We start from the raw sequence: 22,961 nt of genomic DNA on the forward strand, positions 1-22,961 counted from the left end.
CAGTCAGTGTCACAAGTCTTTTAGGAGGACGGAATGGATGTAGAAACACAAAAAATACCAAAAACACAACAAATCACATAGGATACTTATGAAGAAATCGATTAAAGGCATCGTAGATTGCTTGCCTAGAAAGAAAGAAAAAAAACAAGTGAAATACTCAACACAAATAAAACAACCAACCATAAACTGGCTATTTGGGCCATAGCTTCAGGAATTAGCGCTGTGTAGCCACCTGTTAACTATCTAAAGAACCTTTATATTTTGATAGCGGTTGTAGGAAAAAAAATAGTACTTTGTTTTTAAAAATATTCGTGTCTGCCTCATCCCCAGGGCTTTATTGAGAAGCCCTCCACTCAACTGCAGCTTCCATAGCAAAAGGAGTCTGTGGTGGCGTAACAGCACCATTTCCAGTATTCCCTGGAACAGTCTTTAAGGGTTCCGAGGACATACTTCATTATGTGGAACTTGTTATATGTACTCTACACAGAGTACCGTTCTTTTACAATGTACCACAAGTGCAAAGCTTTCCGGATAACAAGTCTTATAACCGGTGTAAGATAAACGTTATGAACATAAGCAAGGCCAAATATAATATTATATAATAATATATTAATCACCAGTGTCTCAGTGATATCACTGGTCCCCTAGCATATAGCCATCAAAATGGATGCCACCTCTGTGTGAAGGTGACACAGGTTCACTTTGAGGGACCTATTCATTACCTGAAAAGCCCTTGTTTGAAGAGATAGGCACTAACATGGCCTCCATCGAGATATCGAATCTCACACCCTGGCCAAATCTCCTGGAGGCTGCGTACACCAACCCTTGGGACATAAGCATCCTCTTTGGCTTGAACAACTATTATTAAGCTTGGATCCACAGGAACTGAAAAGGAGAAACAAGACAAAATGTATTACATGAACATTGGTAAATGAGTAGAGAACAATAAATCGTCAGTGAATAGTTGAGCAAAAAAGCAGAGAATAATAATAACGGGTCTTTGTATTGGAGATGATAACATTACTAATTATTTACAAATACTTAATGCCATATAATTCAGTACATTTCACACAATCACTGATAAGAAAAAAATCATCACAATTAATCTGTTCAAATTACATAAGGAGAATCCAGAGTATGTGCAGAATATACTTATGGGGTACCCTTTACCTACACATTAAACATATATGAGCAGACAGCACATAACTTATACAATTACATTTACTGTGTCTTACAGCTATATAGTTTCTACTATATTCACTTTTTTACAAGTGTGCATGAAGTTGGCCATTTTCTGGCCAGCTGTGAATTAAGAGTATTACGATGTGAATAGCACATGTACTGGCAGGAGCATGCTCACTGTGCTGTTGATAAACATGGGTGACATCGTGAAGCAGCCAAATTTCAATATATGGGTTCTGCATGAATACATGACATTAGTGTCACAAGAACGGCCCTCAGTTTGTTTGTGCATCATAAAAGGCTTGGGCATTGTTCACATTCCCTTATCAATATTTTTACTCTGGTCTTCATATCATTTGGGATGTTTAACTGGTATTCCCAATTTATTATGCGTCTACCAGAGAGACAGTCACCTTTCCAGCAGGTTTGGTGGATAGATTCAAATATTTGAGGAAAAGAAATAGAGGTTTGTTACAGTTTATCACACTGAATTTGCAACCTGTCATTGGGACCTTTGTAAAAAAGAAAAAAAAAAAAAAAAAAAAAGATAGTGTGCAGAATGACCCACATTGGCTTTAACGAATTGGGGTCGATTTACTTAATTACCAATTTAACATAATATCTCATACATGAATAGACTCTCAAAATATGTTCAAGAAAATTAATTCTATTTTGCTCTCTTTCATTTAGCCCACTGTCCTGTTTCGGCTTGCTCTCTCAACCCTGCAATTTGAAAAGTTTAAAGCTTGAAACATGATATACTTGACAGCCCTTTTAGTTATGGTTAGGTGGTGGTTTGTTCATAGCCTTCAAAATCCTGCAATGATCTTGGATTGTATCTGATCTTTTGCCACCCTACTTTTAATGTCTTCCCCTGTATCCCTTACCTTCTCTATGAAACTGTACAGAGTGGTGTATGAAGTATTCTCACTGGTACAGATTTACCCACTATGGAGAAACCTCAGTTGACACATATTCTGACCATTCCAGTCTTATGGGAGCAAAACAGTACTGCCTGGATAGATTGGGGCTCATGCTTCGACTCTGTGGTCTAGGTAACATTACTGTGATGTGTGGCTAGGGTAGGTGGCAGAGTGTCGCGTCTGTTGCGATGTTCCTGCTTATAAAAATAACTTAATAAAAATAAATCATAATGTAAAATAATTTTCTCCTCACTGAGAATATCACTCATTATCAATGTGAGTACATAAATACTCCTGAGGCAACTCCCTCCCAAATTTCCAATATTTATGCCAACCTTTATTTAAGCCAGTTACGATAATCCTAGATTCTTCTAACTTGTACAGTGCAAAAAAAAATCAATCCAAAGTGTGTGCAGAAAGTGAGTGTAACTTTCAGTAGCATACAGTTAAGCGAGGACTATTGTTAGTATTCAGGAAATTTATGGAAGGGAGAGGGCAAGATTTATACCGGAGAAGTTGGCCACATGTGTACACTCATCCATGACTCCTTTCATAAACGAGAAGGACTCCGTCTGCAGAGATTCACTTCTCTTTGTCGCTTCTCTTTTCAGGCAGCTGTTCATACCATCAGACATTGCTTGTCCAATGTACGACTCTTTAGATTCACCTCCTAAACTCAGTCCATGGTCATTGTTACTTGAAGCTTGAAGAGGGTCAGCAGATAAGGATTCCTGGGTGCTGTTAAATCTTAGGAAACTAGTGGCAAGTTTTAGGTGGGTCAGGCTGTCAACACTTCTTGGAGAATCTTTTACAAACTCCTGTCCCATCTTGAAGGAATCATTCTAGTGGGAAGGAAAATAAAAATAAAAAAAAAAATAATACATTACATAAAGCATTGTAAGCTTGCAGGCAGGCCCCTCCCACCTCTCGGTCTGTATTACCCAGTATTGTTTTATTACGGTGTGTTACCAAAAAAGCAATACGGAATATGCTGGAGCTGGATAAATAAATGTTGATGATAATAAAGCTAACTAACTACAGTAATTCCATTCCTCTCATAAAGCTTAGCTTTACCTGTCTCTAAAAAAGTTTTTCTAACAAAGGTTCTGCCTCAATATGAGTTTTAAAGCAAATACAAATGATTACGGTACTTCGTAGAAGTATCAAGGTTTCCGTAAATTAATAGTACATAAGATGTGTGTTGAACTGCTCCTTGTGGGGAACCAATTATGTTCTGTCCTCATAACTTCCTTGTTTTATTTCAGGCGAACTACTGTTCTACTGTGGAAGTACATCAATTTATGGGATATGTATTTAGAACTTTTCTCTAACAGCACGGTGGCTAAGTGGTTAGCACTTCTGCCTTACAGCACTGGGGTCATGAGTTCAATTCCCGACCATGGCCTTATCTGTGTGGAGTTTGTATGTTCTCCCCGTGATTGCGTGGGTTGCCTCCGGGTGCTCCGGTTTCCTCCCACACTCCAAAAACATATTGGTAAATTAATTGGCTGCTAACAAATTGACCATAGTCTGTGTATATGTGTCTGTGTGTATGTTAGGGAATTTAGACTGTAAGCCCCAATGGGACAGGGACTGATGTGAGTGAGTTCTTTGTACAGTGCTGCGGAATTAGTGGCGCTATATAAATAAATGATGATGATCAACATGAAAAGTTCAAGAGCACAATTTAGATTTTAATTTTATTGTTTAAAATATCCCCAGGCCTAAAATGCAATCATATAAAAGAGCTGCTAATAAATTTCTATGGAAAATGTATCCAGAGGGGATCTATAGTAAAATTTAAAAAACTGAATTTGCAAATTCTGGTTAAACCAGCAGACTACTCCGGAGACTGCCAAGTGTCTAGATTAGTACAATGTATACCCTGAATGAGATCGATCAACCCAAGTTCTCAATCAAGTACAATATGCAGACCAGAGACTGGATATGCAGGTACACATAGGACACACTTTCAAAATCAATTATGTTTTTTGCAAGAAAAGAATCATATAACCCTGGGTTAGTAGGCTGTGAACAGCTCTGTTGTCTACAACAACTATCCAAAATGCTGTACTGTAAAAATGGTGTACTGTTGCTCCAGCAACTTGCTATGTTCATCACTCGCTCTTGCACTTACGGCTCTTAACAAATAATGAACCCATCAACAACATTGTTTGTTCAAAAGGGTTCAATCTGGTAATACACAGGTTATATCCCAGGCTTACGTTAGAAGTGGCATGGAGATGTTCTGCTCTAGAGTATACGCCCCTGCCAAGGCTTTATTCTGCATTCTAACAAAAAAAAAAATCCCCCAAGCACTATGTTGTTAGCTATTCCCAGTACAGTTTTATGGGTCCCCAATTGTAAAGCTCTATGGAATATGTTGGTGCTATATAAATAAATGATGATGATGATGAGTTTTTCTTGGGTAAAACCTTTCCATTGCATACTGAATAGAAAATATGGTGCACATCTAGTGTAGTATCGCAATATAGAATAACATGTAAAAAAAGACAATAGGTAAGAGAAAAGCAGACAAAATCCCTAAAGCCAGTCAGGTCCACACATTAAGTACAAGCGGTATTAATAGACCAGTTACCAGTAATAGAGGGCCCCACACCAAAAAAACTCTAAAAAAAACCCAAAAACCTTAAGTTTTAGTATTGGGTGGAGTTCACTATATTAAAATCAAATCTGGAGTTTTACTTACCTGGATACACTATTGTGCCCATCCATTCAATAGCTTTCCAGTACTACTTTTCTGTATACATTTTATGCTCATTTAATTCAAACAAATGTTACCTATGTCACTGAACTTGCCAATCCGAATGAAAACACTCCTGTCCATTTACAACAGACACGCAAAGAAGAATACAGCACATACCAGACAAGTAAAATATCAGATTTTACCTTAAACAAAGTAGTTTCCACCAAATACAACAGGTTACATTCTGGGTGGTGTTCTGTAAGGATTATACTATTACCCTGTGCCCTCTTTAATATTTATATTTCATTAATCTGCCTGAACTTGAGGCTCTACCCTTATTTGTATATGGGATGTATTTTGTTTTTAATTTTTTTTTTTTTTCCAAGATTGTATTATTTTGTGGACTTCTAAAGCGGAATTATATGAATCTCTCTATGATGATATTACACCTTTTCAATACAGTATAATTTACCTACCCCACAGTACTCAAGCAGATGCATTATTTCCTCCTCATATGCTGCTTGTGTGCAGTATTGCTTTTCCAGCTCTCTCCAGTTCACAGCTTTGCTTAAAACACCCTAAATCAGACAATGGACAAGGGGAGAAAAAGAAAAAAAAAACTATAAAATTACAATGTAGCTTTATTGAGGCTTCACAAATCTGGATACTTACTGCAACTTTTGTGCGCAGATGTGCCACAAATGAAGGACGTTTCAGAGATATGAAAACAATATAGAAGCAGAGATTTAGAGTAAAAAAGGACACTCACTGTTGTGAAGACCCCAGAGGCTGTTGACCAGGAAAGACATGGGACTAATGGAATTGGCTTTGGCCAGTTGGTCACTGCCAATGATGCCATCTGAAAATATACAGGAAGAAAAAATTCAAAATGCAACAAAAACCCGCGCTCCTAATTAAATCTGACATATTCTATACACAAAATGGACACAAGTGACAAACATGAAAAATTGACACTTGCCTAGTCTGTTAAATATCTGTTATTATTGGCTCACTGCAGGGGGCGAGTGGGACAACATAATCCTGTTATGTAAAGCAGGGTACTACCAATTATCTATTTCAGTCAGAGGATTATAAATTGCTGGGAAGGATAAGGGAATGAAGGCTAATTCATGTAATAATGTCTTAGGTGCTCTCTGCACAGCTATCCTCACTCAGCTGGAAGAGTGATATACAGTCAGAAATCAACAGGCGGAAGTAAAGTCCACTCATGTTTGTCACACTATCCTACTGATAACCTGGCCTTTTTTCTTTTTACCCCCCATACTTTACTTGCGCCTGTTGACTTCTGACTGTATATCACTCTTCCAGCTGGAGTGAGGATAGCTGTGCAGAGAGCACCTAAGACACACTTATATAGTCATGTGAAAAAGAAGCTTCATCCTTTTTCAAATCTAAGATTTAACATTCCAAGGGGGGATTTCAATAGACAGTGTTATTTGTGAGAATAACGCGGCCTACGCACGGTTACCGTTACTACGGTGATAGTGCACATTATTACCGTTACTACAGTAATTTCAACACTAATTTTTGTTCACAGCTCTGAGAGCCGCGTTAAAATGACTGTACTGTACTAACGGTAATAGTACGCGTGCCGCGTTATTCTCATGAGTAACGCTGTCAATTTAATTCCCCAGCAAGACATGATTAACAACCATCCTAAACAAGCTCTAAAATTTAATAATGATCTAATCTCATGTGACAAGTAATCCATAACAGATTAAACTTTTTCATTCAACAAAATGAACCCATGTGTGAAAAAGTACGTACACTATTACTACTTCCATTCCAATAAAGGTCATTTCAGCCAGGTGCTGCTAACCTAATTATTTGATCATAACAAATTACTACAAAATTATCCATTTGTTTTTTAGAATGATGGTAACGTTTGGAAGTGATAAATGTACAAAAGAAATGTCTGACTTACATGGCCCCCCATTGAAATGCCAGTCAGTCCCAGAGGACCATATCCTTCTCTCTCCAGCCAGTGCAAGAGGGCAGCAGTTTCCAGCACAAGAGCTCCACCCATCACAAACAAGTCAGAGACATTCTTTAAGCTTGACCTCCTTTTCAAACAGGTAGGAAGAGAAAACACATTGTTTGTAGTAATCCAGATAGTAAAGACTTTTCTCCTGCTCGCCTGACATATTTTCAGGATCAGTGTCCAAGTTGGACACACATTTAGGTAGCCAAATTGGATGAGATCCAGGTGTTTGACTCTCTTCCGGCTTCACAGGGGCCTGTTAGATCAGTCAGAAGATCACCATACCCACATGCTGGTGGTTGTACTCTTCCACCAACATGCATGAAAATGATCCATTCTACTACGATCAGATTATTATTGGACATTGCTGTCATTTTACAGACACATACCGCAATATCAATCCAAATGCTGGGTATTAGCTGAATTATGGAAGTGTGTCGTCAGCATTAGCTTTTTCTCATACTACGCATGAGAAACATGGGAACATGCACCACGTCTGTTAATGAGCCTATATCACCAAGACGTTCTGAGACATTGGGGAAGATTCAATTGGCTGCGATGTTCCTCAGAACATCTCAGCCGTGCATTTTTACTGGTAGTACGGTAAAAGTATGGAAACGAAACGAGGTACCTCACACAGTTTTTTTTTCTCAATTGAATCTGCCCCCTTATGTCACATATTTAAAAATGTTCTCCTAACATCATCATTCACTGCAGACATTATATTATCCCTTATGATACATTAATGGTACAAATAACATCACAATTTAGATTTACAGTTTTATATTAATGTCCCTTGCAAATTATATCCCAATTCACAGACAACAGGAACTTGCCAGCTCATATGTGTTCAAACTCAGTCCTCAAGGGTTATACCAGCAGGTCATGTTTTCAGGATTTCCGTTTGTAGAAACAGGTGGGATAATTACTGACTCAGCCAAATAGATTAACTCACCTATGAATGGTTACAGAAATCCTGAAAATATGACATGTTGGTAGCCCTTCAGGACAGAGTTTGGACACCTCTGCTTCAGAATAATGGAATAATGCATCTTATTAAAACAGAATTTTGATTAGTGAAACTGACAGAAAAAGAGGTTGCTTGTATGAGGGCTAATTCTACATTTAATCATGGACCATCAAGAGGAGTTTTTAGTCAGAAGTGGGAGGAGCCTGTTTGAAGTACCAAAGGGTGATAATAAGTTGAACACAAAAGGAACTGCTTACCTTGAGCAAAGCACCTTAAAAAAATAGACAGCAAAATAATCTTAAAAAGTAGCTTTCAGTGTAGGAAAAACTCATGAAATACTTACAGTTGGTCCTTCGGTTTTCTGCAGCCATGTAAAAAAATGGAGTCAAGGAAAGGTATTAATGTGTAGACAGAACACACAATGCAGTGAGCAGTGGCACTTTATCTAATGGTCATGATAAACTAATGGAGCAGAAAAATCACAACCTGAGCAAGCAACAGCTCACTCATTTCATAAATCAAAAACTAACTATTATAACTATTTATCTGTAATGTAACGCTCCTGGAGATTCAGGGAAAATGCTTTTTACAGGCAATCTTTAGCAGAAAGAGATAACCATTAGGTGTCACCGTACCTCACTGCAAGTAGTGACAGGCATTACACTACATAGCCTGAGCAGTCTTTGGTACTGTGAGAAGAACCCTTAGCACAGATACTTTACACCCTGTGTTACTCCAGTCTGACAGTACTTGTGCAGGTTTATGTTGTAAGATCTTAGTGGAGCGCAGACTGCACCCATACTGACTAACAGAAGGAAAGGACTAACCTATACACTTTAGCAAAACATTGTGCCACAATACAGTTTGTTAATTAAAGAAAAGGATATAATAAGGATTCTCTAACAACAGGGAAGCCATGCCGGCCTCTTTAAGCATAGGACGGGCCATTAATGTTCGCCTCCTCCAGTAATACTAAAGGGGTGGAAAAATACATGCATTATACTCAGAAAGTTAAAATAATGCATAATATTATATGAGTATTTATTATAGTTCCCCTTTACATGTGTGAACTAACATTAATCTCAAATGCTTGGCCAATGTTATCTTACTTAAAATAGTCAAATTTAGAGGTGGTATATATTAATGGCATTTCAAGTGGTAGCCCATAAGAAACCCCAGACCTCCATCATTTAAATGGATTGCTTCACATGAGTGCTGATCAGGGTGAGGGTCTTGTTGTACATTCCAATGAGCCTGGGGAGATGTTCTTGTTGTTTATAGCAACATTTCCCAATCATGAGCCTTGTTTTGTAGTGGTCCAAATTGGTTATTAGACAAATATATTTCAGCGGGACAAAAGAAACACACAAAAATATATACAATGTGACCCTCCACATTGCCCAGGTACCAGGATCGTTTTGGGGCTCCCCTCCAAAAATACAAACCCAACAACAACAAAAACATTACGTCTAGGAAAAACACAACCACAACTTCATTTAGTGAGCAATGTACAGTGAATGGGCACATGCATTCCTTAGCCTTTTGATGGTAACAGAAGAATTTATTCTATACATAGGGATCTCATTGTCATAAATTACTCTTTGGGACTACTGGTGTTAAAAAAAAGGTGGACTTGAACTTGTATGCCCAGATTAGAGGCACTATGATTAGGATGAATTAGGAGTTCATTATAATCCTCTATCTTGCCTTGACTAGAAATTATGCCCTTTTGAGCGATTCCTGTCAATGACTACTCACTTTCCTTTTAGTAGGACAGCCTGATGCAGTGAGTGTGTAATACTTCTGAGTGACAGGAAACAACATAGTTGGCAAGTATGGGCTTATGGAAACAGGTATTCTTTCCTTTTAGTATATTTGGCGTTAGGCTTTTGGCCAGGTCACAAATTTGTGTTTCGCATATCGACAGATGGAATGTCTAACTTTCTGTCAACACGAATATGGATCTGGAATCTGTAACACGAGTGAACCATTGTTTTCGGGTAATCTGGATTCCTGCTATCCAAACTCTGCTCCTCGTACGACACAAGTAAAGTCTATTGAAAAGCACTATAATGGCTGGAGCCCAGTCATTTCTTTTTTGACTTACATCTTGAAGTTCCATGTCAGGTCTACAACGATGAAAGGGCTCACAAGACACCCCACATTCGGTTTATGTCATGGCTTCCCTCACCATAGCTATTCAGCATGACACCTCAGGCTGCTTGCTGGATAGGAGAGTATTAAGTGCACACTTCAGTATTCCAGCTCTTACTAAACTACAATTACCAGAATACCAGAGTACTGAAGGACTTATATTCATAATGTTCAACAGTATACAAAAAAAATAAAAAAAAAAATAAAAAGCAACACCCGCCCTGGTGTATAAGTAAATTCACCAATGCCACACTTACATGGTCACCTGTACCAGCTAAATGGATACACACAGGCCGGTACTTGCTCTTCCATTCTTTAGGGACTATAAACTGAAATCTATGAAAACAAAGAAGTGCTCATATTAAGAAGGGGGAAGGGGATGTGGGGGGGAGGGGAATATATATCAATAGTCATTTCTCTTCTGTAAATAATCATTATTCCTTACTATTATCCATTGTGTACTATGCTGCAACATTTTACTCATCACTGTATATTAAGGAGATCATGGTACAAATTACATATAGTGGAATAAAACAGTAAGCGAGGGAGGCCATGCCCCAGTAAGTTTATAATCCAAGGGACACCATATTAAAATATCTCGAAATTACATAAAAAAAAAAAACCAAAAAAAAAAAAACCACACATTCCGGCGATCTCTATAACATTTTACATTCTTCATTTGCAGCCTCACTGCTATTATCAGGTGAAGAAGAAAAGTCACTCAGTCATTTGTCATAGTCTCCCAAGGCTAGATTTACTAAGCTGCGGGTTTGAAAAAGTGGAGATGTTGCCTATAGCAACCAATCAGATTCCAGTTATCATATAGTTAGTATATTCTACAAAATGACAGCTAGAATCGGATTGGTTGCGATAGGCAACATCTCCACTTTTTTAAACCCGCAGTATAGTAAATATACCCCCTAGTCTTATTAGTGAAGTTGCACAGGACACAAAAAGTGTTATCATTTATCTTTGCATAGTGAATTTATCTGCCTTTTACTACAGCAAATGTTTGAAAGAAATGGCACACTTAGGTATTGCAGATGAATTATCAAACCATGTGTGCTTTGTTGTTTCAGTCCACTAAAGGATCTTAATAAAGACAATATCAACATACCAAAGGTGGCCTTATATACTCTAATAAAGGTAGTGATAATTAGCAATCAGAGCTAACTTGTATGCTTGCTCTGGCTGACATCCTAGGTACCAGCATACACCCCTATTACGTAAAATCACATGACCGCAAACCCACCACTGGGAGATGTAAAAAGATAATACTACACCTCCAAACAGCACGGACAGGCTGTGGTATAGTGAATGTGGTGACTGAGTTACAAACTAAGCAGCTCTAAAAACTGACTGACTTAAGTGTATGCAAAATGCCTTCATATAAATTTAGGTGAATATAATGAAGTAAGTGAGGCTAAAAATTATTCAAATACATAAATAACTGCTAAATTGCCACAAATGAATCAGTGCTACCTAAGCAAATACGAATGCGTTTTCTGATTATTTTACTAGCCATCATTTATCTAGTACATTCTGGATAATGTTAGCTAGAATCTGATTGGTTGCTATGGGTAACACCTCCACTTTTAATTTTTAGAAGGTTTAGTAAATCTACCTCTTGGTTTGAAACTTTTTCTAAATTATGTAAATTGTTTATCTGCACTGAAGAAGGAATCAGCCTCTATTACCAATTATTTGTTTACTTCAATATATTTAATTATTTTACTATTGTGGTTGGTAGTTATGTTCATTAAAAATATTTTAAATAGAACTGATCCCACCTTCAATTTTTTGTCTGTTTTTTTTTTTTTTTTTTTTAACATTTCATTGTGTTATTAGCGGTAAAATGTTAGTTTTAAATCAATGGAGAGGTGAAAAAGAATGAAAAGTAGTGTTTAGTAAGTCTTAAAATATAAATCAATCTAAAGGGAGCCCACTGAACAAGCCCGGGAGGAAAATCCCTGATTTTTTTTATTCCATATGCATTATTCGGCCAGTTTACTTGACCAAGAGTCAAATGTTAATATTTTATAGGTTTTACTACTTAGACTCTTCTCATAATCTAAATGGCTATAAAGTATAATGCTACACCATAGACTTTATTTCAACTTTCTTTGTGTATTATATCTGTCAGAGATTTTCCATAATGCCTTAAATATTTATTGATATTTATATCAAATCCCAGTGTATGTGTAATACAACTTTCAATGTTTTGCTGTTGTATTCAAATATTTTTAATGAATATAATAAATATGTAATACTTTTTTTTTTTTTTATTTGAGAGCTTTAACCTAAAACCTTCTGATCTTTTCGTCTGCAATTGGCTTTGAAAATCAACCTGCAAGACCCAAGTTCCGTTTTCTTTATTTTGGGGACATATCTAGAGCCATATAAACATGACACCCAAGCATTAAGTTTTAGGTTACTGCATACCCAACTAGGTAGACATCTTACACATTATGGTTTTATACTGGAGGACATTTTTTACATTTTGAAGAAGTAGACAATCTCACCGTGCGATTACTGTCTCAGTGGGCATTACATCTGGCACATAGTGAGCCATGGGTGAGATAAAATGGCCATCGAGGATCTTACAATCTGTTTGTTCTTCAACCTAAATAAAAACATGAACATGTCGGTATGTTATACAGTTTGTTACAAGGTCTCATGTAACTGAACAAAGGCAATGTATTTGACCTGCCAATGCGATGTGGAATTGGTTAACCATGAGGACTGACTATCCAAGTTAGGATATCTACTGAAGATAAAAATACCTACAAGGTGGTTTAAAGAATACATCATAGTTGCCTACTCTCCCGGAATGTCCGGGAGACTCATGAATTTTTAAGAGTTCTCACGGACTCCCGAGAGAGCAGGCAAAAATCCAGGATCCAGCTGTCGCCGTTGTTGAAGATGGTGGGGGCAGGGCTAAACGCGCCATCTTGGCCCGGCTCTCTACTGCGATTGGCTAAAATTGCCTAAGATTGATAGGGGCAGAGCCTAACAGCGTACCACGCCCCCCTCGACGGACCCCCTCCCGGACAGCTGCCTTCAAAAGTAGGCAAGTATGGAATACATGTCACCTAAATACAACAACTGCACACTCAATATAAACATAAGTTACATTTACTGTGCGTTATATCTGTATTGTTTCTTCTATATTCAAATGCGTACATGCCAGCATGAAGAGATGGCCATATTCTGGACAGCTATGGATATTTAACAGCAGAGAAAACAGCCCATGTACTGGCGGCAGCATGCACACTGTGTGCCAGAGGTATATTCTGCAACATCACTGAACTGCCAGCTTTTGGTTTGCTGGCACACACTGACAGCCAAGTTAAATACCACCAAGGACACACAGAAAGGAGCAGGGAGAACAATTTCATAGCCAATGTGCTTAAAATGTTATATGATAATAACTATACATTGCAACAGGGCTTTCACTTAGGATATACTTTAATTGTTAAGATTTATCAAAACAAAATATTATAAAATCGGGATCAAGTTAGTCTGGATGAAAAAGATGATCAGAGAAATTTCATAGCTAGCAGCATTCGTAGAGGTCCCTAATAACATTCTACAAGCACTCATAGCTTAAATAAAAGCAAGATGTTTTTGAGTGTACATTTGTTTCTACATAATAATGCTGTGAAAATTTCCCAGATTATTATTTTAACTCCAACTGAGAAATTAATAGTTTGGGCACTTTACAATTTAATGGTTTTGATCAATGCTTTTGTACCAATACATTAATTTTTTTTATTATAAGATTTTTTTTTTGTCAAAAATGACAATTCCAGTCTCATTACTGCGTGTATTAGGGCTCAAACACATGGGTCTTTTAAAAGAATGCTAGTTAAGTACAATAGACAAAAACCTTTACTTTTTAACAACATGCTTCAGAAGCGTTTATTACATGCAATAAATCGGGTCTTAAATATTCCCTGCAAATGCGATTATGTATGGGTTTTGAATTGCACTGTGCTAAATGACCCAATGTGCAAAGCACCTTTTCATTTTAATGTAACTGGATAGAGCCACTCCTGAATCAACAGTGAGCAGAATGGGATCTTGCTGTTGGTGGAAGATTGAATTGGATGGACTGAAATGCCAGCCTTACCTTGTCAATGTGCACTGGGTAGTCTTTTGGCACCAGCTTCTGGCATTTTTCTCTGTTTCCAATAATTTTTCGAAACTCAAATATCCTTTGAATAGAATAAAAACTATGATTAAAAAAATATTTCAGTGTTATCTAACTGATGCTTAGGACGTAGCCTTTCCCCCCCCCTCCCCCTTATATCTGTACACTCTGTCATGCTCTTGGCTAATTTGGAGAGAAAGCACTTGGTCTACAGGGGCTTAGCCTTTGAAATCACAGATCATGATTATTATAGCACAGGGTCCCTACTGCACAGAAAAAAGGGAGCTCATTAATGTCAAAAAGCATTATGTCTTGTTTTGAAAAAGTGTAAAGATCATTGAAAATGCAACTAAACGTATTACTAAACTTAATATATTAAAGCCTATGCGTTATAGAGCTAAATAATATGCCTGAAATAGCACTCAATATATGCTTTATCTACTTTGTGAAAGTAAACATATTTCATGTTGTGCAGTGGAGCATAGCTTTTCAATGTTGCATCCATCAGGAATAGTGAGCCTTTCCGTATCCTTAATAAAGGACATGTGGAGTGTAGATATTGACAAAATCAGGCAGTGTTAGGACCAGAAATGGTATTGCCATTTTGCAGAAAAAGATGAACATTGTTTACTAGGCTATTTGAGCTTTTTGGCCCATATCTGCACCCTTTTAGCTACAAATTATGAAATGTTGGAAGAAGGATATACTTTAACATGTTTTACCAAAGTTGCTTTGAAACTAACAATTTAAAAACACATCCACTAACAGAGAGGACTTGCACATTTTTTTACATTTTAGTTGCTATAGTTATAAATTAATGGTTAAACTGTTTGATTATGTTGTATCGCTTAGTCTGCTATAAAGGCGTACAGCCTGCCAAGAATGAGTCAAAGCTGGCAGACGGAAATAGTCATTGAGAGTCTAGACCAGTGTTGGCTAACCTGTGACACTCCAGAGGGTAAACGTATGAACATGCGGGTTCTTCAACACCCGCGTGTTCAGCGACTAAATTTCAAGCGGCGCTGCATTGTAAAGGGAAACTTCCCTTTACAATGCAGCGCCGCTTGAAATTTAATCGCCGAACACGCGTGTTTTGAAGAACCCGCATGTTCATACGTTTACCCTCTGGAGTGTCACAGGTTAGCCAACACTGGTCTAGACTAATGTGTTGAAACCATTAAAAGCAGCATTTGTAGGTTACTTATTTCCACCACAATATAGCAGAAGAAAAGAACAGTTATGTTAAAAAATTTCTATTACTTAGGGTAATAAATGTATACTATGGATGATTAAGAAAACTTGCTAACTAAAAAAGGAAAAAAAGATTGCTATTTTACAACAGCTATTACCGTTTCAAGTCTTCGGGTTTTCCCCATCCTCTAATGAAAAACTTAGTCAAGAGCAACCGCCTGTAGAGAACATCCAGTTTACTCAAGCCCATTTGTACAAGTCACATCTGAAAGATAAAGGCAACGCCAAAACAACAAGCATTACAGAAAGTGTTTGCAGTAGTACTAAAGATAATTTTACAGTTTCAGACTATTCAGGATGAATTATATTTCTAATCACCTTGCAGTCTGCAACATCCAGCTAAGCACTGCACTTACATTTACAACTGCCGGAACTGTATCAATCCTTCATGCATCTGCTATATTGTTTTATACACATAGATAAAGTGTAATTATAAACTGCTAGACATAAGGGATTACACTATGTTTAATGAAGAAACAACTGAATACCCAAGCATACCAGTAGAGCTACAAAATATTAACCAACTTTAAATTGCAATACATTGCATAAATGTGTGTTCTGTTTTTCCTTCCTAATATGTAGGTATAACACACAGGACACAAAATCTCATGCAAGTTGTATTAGTAATTTAATTATTTTGTGAATAAATACACACAAATAAGAAAAAATTAAAAAAAATTATATAACTAAGCTTGTTTCATCCACCCAGTGAAACATGCAGAGCATATAGGTTGTGTTACTAGTTCATACTTAGCAACTTTGAAATGTTGGTATCCGGGAGCCTGCGGGGGAGGTGGGTGTGATGGGGGGCGGGCCTCCAAAATGCGGGTCATTTTGGACCCGCCAACCCGTGACGTCATGACGCAAATGCGTCATTTGACAGCAGGGGAAGGGCCAAACGCTGCGATTCTCCGGAAATCGCTGCATTTGGGACCTAATTCTGCCCAGTGGGCACTTCCTAGTGAACTGGGCAGATCTGGGAGATTGCAACACTCTCCCGGGAGTCCGTGAGACTCTCGCAAAATGTGGGAGTCTCCCGGACATTCCGGGAGAGTTGGCAAATATGTACTAGTTTTAACTTCATTTTATGCTTGGATTATACCAGCCAAAGTTCACATTATTACTTAATGTTAACTTTACATAAAGCAGCTAAATATAGATATAGCATCTGCGTTTTCCTAATGATCAGCACAAGTCTCTTGGTGTCTTGATATCAAGATGGCAGGAGCAGATCTTCAATAGCAAGTTTAAATGTTACAGACTTTGTAAACTTTATGCACCTGACATTTTCCTAATATTCTACAACTGCTACTATTTACACCTAATATATAAAATGCCCCAAGTAACAGCCCATTATTTTAATTATGTTTGTATCTAAATACTCACATTGTTTGGATCATTATTCAAAGTTACTTGAATGACCAAGGTGTTTTGCTCAATGGCCTTCTTACCTCTCCACTATTCTACTGGTTGTTGTTGCAGTGTTTAGGATTCACTGTTTTTGTGTAATGTGATTTGCTTATCTATTTTGATAGGTTTAAATGTATTTCTATAAGTAATACAAAGTCTCCTTGCGCCCAATTTTCAGGCTTAAATTAGACCGCACATTCAAACAAAATAAACACAAATGCAACTCAATTAATTCAATAACATACCACAAGCCAGTTTAGAATAACAAATAGGTATTAATTGAACCCACACAAACAATCATAGTTTAACAATATCCCACATATCCAATGACAACAAAATAAAAATAAACTGCACAAACACAAACATACAAGCTGAACACACGATCAATAGATTCTTCAAAAGGGAATATGACCGCTACAGAAAGAAGTGACAATGAAAGTGAAACTTGTGGATAGAGAAGCATAACTATCGACACAAACCAACAAAATATATAAATAGAAAAAAGGTTGTTGGGTTAGGGACTTTGATACATCACAATATGACAAGAACTATAAGATCAAAAGATTGAGCTGATACATTTGAATCTGCTAAAAAGTGGGGGGTGGGAAATGTACTATTGGACAAGTCATGCCTCACTCACACCAAGGCTAAACACCTTTTATGACAACTAGCTCGGACCTTTTGTGATACAAGTTCATACACTGGACCCTGACAAAAAGGCAGAAACACACCAGTAATACAAACATGTAAAACATGCAAAGCAAACTAAACCAACAATAAAATAGTAACTTTAAAAACTGGCAAGGTGTTCAAAATTTAAATAAACACAAAAAGCACAAATGTAATTTACACCATTGCATTTACACACTGTATACAATACATACGCAGAACCATTTGACCACTCATGGTCAGAATCCTTGCGCTTATGATAAAAACTCAATTGACTAAACAAATTCAAAATCTATTTATACATTTCAAAAGACATGTATGACAGTAGATCCACAAATTTCACTCATATGAGAATATGATAGACAGACCAAAAAGAAAAGGAGGGCATTCCAAGGGCTATTGTCACAACTAGTGTATCAAACTTGGAACAATAGCACCAAACAGTCTCAATATTCAGTCAAGTCCATAAATATTGGGACATTGACACAATTCTCATATTTTGGGCTCTATACACCACCACAATGGATTTGAAATGAAACAAACAAGATGTGCTTTAACTGCAGACTTTCAGCTTCAATTTGAGGGAATTTACATCCAAATCAGATGAACAGTGTAGGAATTACAACAGTTTCTATATGTGCCTCCCACTTTTTAAGGGACCAAAAGTAATGGGACAAACTAAACAATCCTACAGCAAACTTTCACTTTTTAATACTTTGTTGCGAATCCTTTGCAGTCAATTACAGCCTGAAGTCTGGAAGGCATAGACATCACCAGACGCTGGGTTTCATCCCTGGTGATGCTCTGCCAGGCCTCTACTTCAAATGTCTTCAGTTCCTGCTTGTTCTTGGGGCATTTTCCCTTCAGTTTTGTCTTCATCAAGTGAAATGCAAGCTCAATCGGATTCAGGTCAGGTGATTGACTTGGCCATTGCATAACATTCCACTTGTTAGCCTTAAAAAACTCTTTGGTTGCTTTTGCAGTATGCTTCGGGTCATTGTCCATCTGCACTGTGAAGCGCCGTCCAATGAGTTCTGAAACATTTGACTGAATATGAGCAGATAATATTGCCCGAAATTCATTCTGCTGCTTTTGTCAGCTGTCACATCATCAATAAATACAAGGGACCCAGTTCCATTGGCAGCCATACATGCCCAACGCCATGACACTACTACCACCATCATGCTTCACTGATGAGGTGATATGTTTTGGATCATGAGCAGTTCCTTTCCTTCACCATACTCTTCTCTTCCCATCACTCTGGTACAAGTCGATCTTTGTCTCATTTATCCATAGAATGTTGTTCCAGAACTGCAATGGCGTTTTTAGATGTTGTTTGCCAAACTCTAATCTGGTCTTCCTGTTTTTGTGGCTCACAAATGGTTTACATCTTGTGGTGAACCCATTATATTCACTCTTGTGAAGTCTTCTCTTGATTGTTGACTTTGACACATATACACCTACCTCCTGGAGAGTGTTCTTGATTTGGCCAACTGTTGTGAAGGGGTTTTCTTCACCAGGCAAAAAACTATTTTGTTATCCACCACAGTTGTTTTCCGTGGTTTTCCGTGTCTTTTGGTGTTGCTGAGCTCTCTGGAACATTCTTAAAAAGAAAGAATGCACCGAACAGTTGATTTGGCCACACCTAATATTTTTGCTATCTCTCTGATGGGTTTGTTTTGATTTTTCAGCCTAATGATGGCTTGTTAGACTGATAGTGACAGCTCTTTGGATCTCATATTGAGAGTCGACAGCAACAGATTCCAAAAGCAAATGTCACACCTAGAATCAACTCCAGACCTTTTACCTGCTTAATTGATGATGAAATAATGAGGGAATAGCCCACACATGTCCATGAAATAGCTTTTGAGTCGATTGTCCCATTACTTTTGGTCCCTTAAAAAGTGGGAGGCACATATAGAAACCGTTGTAATTCCTACACTGTTCACCTGATTTGGATGCAAATTAAAGCTGAAAGTCTGCAGTTAAAGCACATCTTGTTAGTTTCATTTCAAATCCATTGTGTTGGTGTATAGAGCCCAAAATATGAGAATTGTGTCGATGTCCCAATATTTATGGACTGTAGACATAGTTATGTGGAGGTGTTTTCTAAGGCAGCATCTTCTTTTTTTTTACCATTAGTAATAATATTATCATTTTTTTCTTTCAAGACGACATTGAAGATCAATAAGTAGGATCAGCGCTCCAAGATCAAAAGGGATAAGGATTTGTTGAATGTTCCACAGGTAGAGAAGCTCTTTTAGCAGCGCATCCACAGTAACAAAATAAAAAAAAAAAAAAAAAAACACTTCAAGAACACTTGACTTTTTTTTTTTTAGCTATGTGCTAAATTTAAACAACTGAAAGATATTTTGCTGGCAAGTTATCAATGGTTGTGATGATTTTTGTGCAGTTTTGCACTTTTCAGCAATGCTTACGCTTACAAATAAATGTACTTTCAAAGTAGATTACAATGTAAAGAATAAATAAACAATCCATGCAGATACACACGTGCCACTCATGAACTGCTGGGAAAGCACCCTGCAAATTCTGGACTTTACTGCATGTACTATGTGATAACTAACCGTTCACAGACAATATACAAAAGGCACACTAACCACAAAAAGACACGCAACACAATTAGAATTGTATATTTGCTAAATAAGTGGCAATACCTTAACCATTCAATAACAAAATAACACTATAGATCCTAGAGTTACTGCAAAACCACCACTCACACAATGACACAGCCACATTCTAACCTTCACATTTCACCCACATTTCTATCCCCTCCCACTGAACAGCCCCATCATAGAGTAATCCAGTTACAATTATGTGTTCAGAGCCCTGTGCAATGTGAACACAACTCTGACAGGACATTTAAGGGAAGACGATCACTATATCTATCCTATTTAAGCTGTGATTTTTACAGCAGTAATGGATCCTATAACTAGCAAAAATTTATCACAACTCATTTCATGCAATGTTCAAGATGTAAATTACAGTGTGTCTAAGGCCATCTCTTTTTTTAGTAGCACATTACAGCCAAGATTTTAACAAAAATAGTAACCAGCGGTGCGGTTTCTGTGTGTTTTCCTGGCTACCAGAACTGCTGTACAGTTACAGCAGCTCATACTAAATCAAATAGATACAAGCAACACATTGCTTATCTGTAGCCTATCCAGGAGAGTTTTCGTTCGTTTTCATTCATAAGTGTCAAGATTGTCAGAAATTATACATTACAATGGGTTACAAATATCCATTTAATATAATTAAAAGTCAATTCACAAAAGGTTGCTTAACCACAATGACATGTTAATTAAATATATTTTTGAAACATATATAACATTACTGTTACTATTAAAATTATCATTTTTCACAATTAAAGCCCTGACATATTACACAGTGCTGTACATTGAAGGAATCAGGGCACAAATGACATTGAATTACATAAAAAAGTAAAAGATAGCAAGGGCCCAATCTAAGAGGTGTGGGGAACACTTGATACATAAGATAGTGGAATAACAATTGTAGATGCTGGTGAGGAAAGTGCATGTGTGTTATGTATTCTCTACTATGTAAAAAAAACTTGGAGAGCATGTTGGCATTCTGAAAATAAAGATTATGAATGTACACATATTCCATGTTTTATACCTTGTGAATACCGTTTTAATTGCTATCTGAGTTAGCCCTAGGCATTCAGCATTCTGAGTGGTTGCAGGAGCACAGCCATAAAAAAATATGCAATCTTGTTAAACAAGCCAATCCTTCCTCATTACACTCAATTAGACTAAAAGCTGGTACACACCGTGAGATCTTGTAAGCAATCACTCTACTCAGGGCAGCTAAAAAAATAATTAAGGGGAGTCCATCTGCAGGATTAAAGAACTCCCTTCAGATAAAAAATTATTCTCAAACCACCATCCCTACACAGAGATTTTCTCAGTGATATTCCAGTCGTATGCATGTAGAGGCGGAACTAGTGAGCTGTGGGCCCCGATGCAGGGAGGCGGGACCCCATTATCTCCATGGGCTCCGATGCACTGCACCAATGGTAGTTCCGCCACTGTGTGCACATCACTAATCAGTATACACAGCAATGGGATTGACAGGTGTCTAGACCCACGGTTCTTCTGGTACTTTAATACTGTGTAATCTGATATGGCTGATAACACATTATAGTGAAAATTAACATAACATATTACAATGTATTAAATAGGCATTAGAGTTACATGGAATCACAGGGTAAATATAAATGGATAGGTGCCACTGTTATGTACCATCACATGAGAATTGATAAGTCCATTAGGTGTATTACAAACATTAGGAATGGACATCCTATGGTGCTGATGTGCAATGTAAGCATAATAGCTATCAGTAAGGGGTGGTTAAAATTTATATGGTGGGAAGTTAAATAGCAACCAGATATTTTTACTGTAAATATGGTATTAAAAACACACCTAAAAATAAAGCACAGTAATTAAAGAAACACCCTGCTGGAGGACAGATGTATCTGTAACAAAAACCAATGGATTTCACCTTTGAACACATTAAAGAAAATCTCATCCTAATGAATTGTCCACCAAATCTGTAATAGAACAACTGAAAAGAGTGTTTTTAGACCTACTAGGCACACATTTTATAGTGGCGATTTCAAACTTTCAATTAATCTATCAATTTCTGGGGACATCCCCATGAACACCACACAAAGGGCAAATTTAGAGCCTCCACTCCCACAAACTGGCTATGACATTGCATCCAAATCATTTCTTGTTTGCTCAAAATGAAACCACAAAATAAAAGCAGGAAAGCACAGAAATGTGTGTGATGCTCAACAGGAATGTGTACAAATGTAGTTATAGTGATTTAACATTGCAAAAAAAACATCAGGCAAGGGGCCATGGCTATCCATGAGCCAGTCACCTGTATGAAACATCTCTCAGTCCCTCACCTGTTACTCTATACAGAAACCAACACAGGACATTCAAAGTGCAGCTTCCACCTTGACTTCACCAAAATAGTCATATTTTATTTATATGCAAACTACAGTATACATAGCAAGCATTAGATACCCTGCTGTATTTGTATACAAATTCAACAGCCCTGCATAAAGGAATAGAATAGCAGCTTTTATTTGTATGGTAACAATTTTATCTGTAGAAGTGTTGAGATTCCTTCTATCTGTCATCTCCCTCCCGTTCCTAGTTGGTGATCACCTGCTGTGAATGGGGACAGCAGCAAACACATGACATGAGGCAGGAACTCTCAGACACTGGTCAGTGTGATGACCTGTTAGACGGTCAGGTCAGGGACACAGCAGCTGCAGTCGGTGCCCTATATACACATACTCACAGGGTGTCATGTAGGGCAGGTAGGTCGGACATGTGCCCAGGTGCCAGTAGGAGTCACCTCGGGATGGCAGCTGACTCACTGGACCGTTTCCAAGGTTGCCTGGGAGGGGTGGGCTAGGCCATGACGTCACGTGGCGCACGTACTATACCAGAGACCGCCGCTTCTAATTATCATGTACGCCTGGTATG

The 22,961-nt window shown here is 37.6% G+C and overlaps 1 protein-coding gene across 1 annotated transcript; it reads right to left on the reverse strand.

The window, feature by feature from the left end:
• Window positions 1-25: 25 nt before the first annotated feature.
• ABHD18 (abhydrolase domain containing 18) lies at window positions 26-22,957 on the reverse strand. Its single transcript, XM_075199983.1, has 13 exons — window positions 22,774-22,957; window positions 15,441-15,547; window positions 14,071-14,155; window positions 12,461-12,561; window positions 10,196-10,274; window positions 8,670-8,756; window positions 8,128-8,153; window positions 6,758-6,896; window positions 5,582-5,671; window positions 5,289-5,390; window positions 2,614-2,947; window positions 723-885; window positions 26-125 (listed from the first exon to the last, which is right to left on the reverse strand). The coding sequence occupies exons 2-13, from the start codon at window positions 15,530-15,532 to the stop codon at window positions 74-76; spliced, it is 1,350 nt and encodes a 449-aa protein (XP_075056084.1). The 5' UTR covers window positions 15,533-15,547; window positions 22,774-22,957; the 3' UTR covers window positions 26-73.
• Window positions 22,958-22,961: the final 4 nt, after the last annotated feature.

This window comes from Mixophyes fleayi, chromosome 1, assembly GCF_038048845.1.
Source record: "Mixophyes fleayi isolate aMixFle1 chromosome 1, aMixFle1.hap1, whole genome shotgun sequence".
Taxonomy (NCBI): domain Eukaryota; kingdom Metazoa; phylum Chordata; class Amphibia; order Anura; family Limnodynastidae; genus Mixophyes; species Mixophyes fleayi.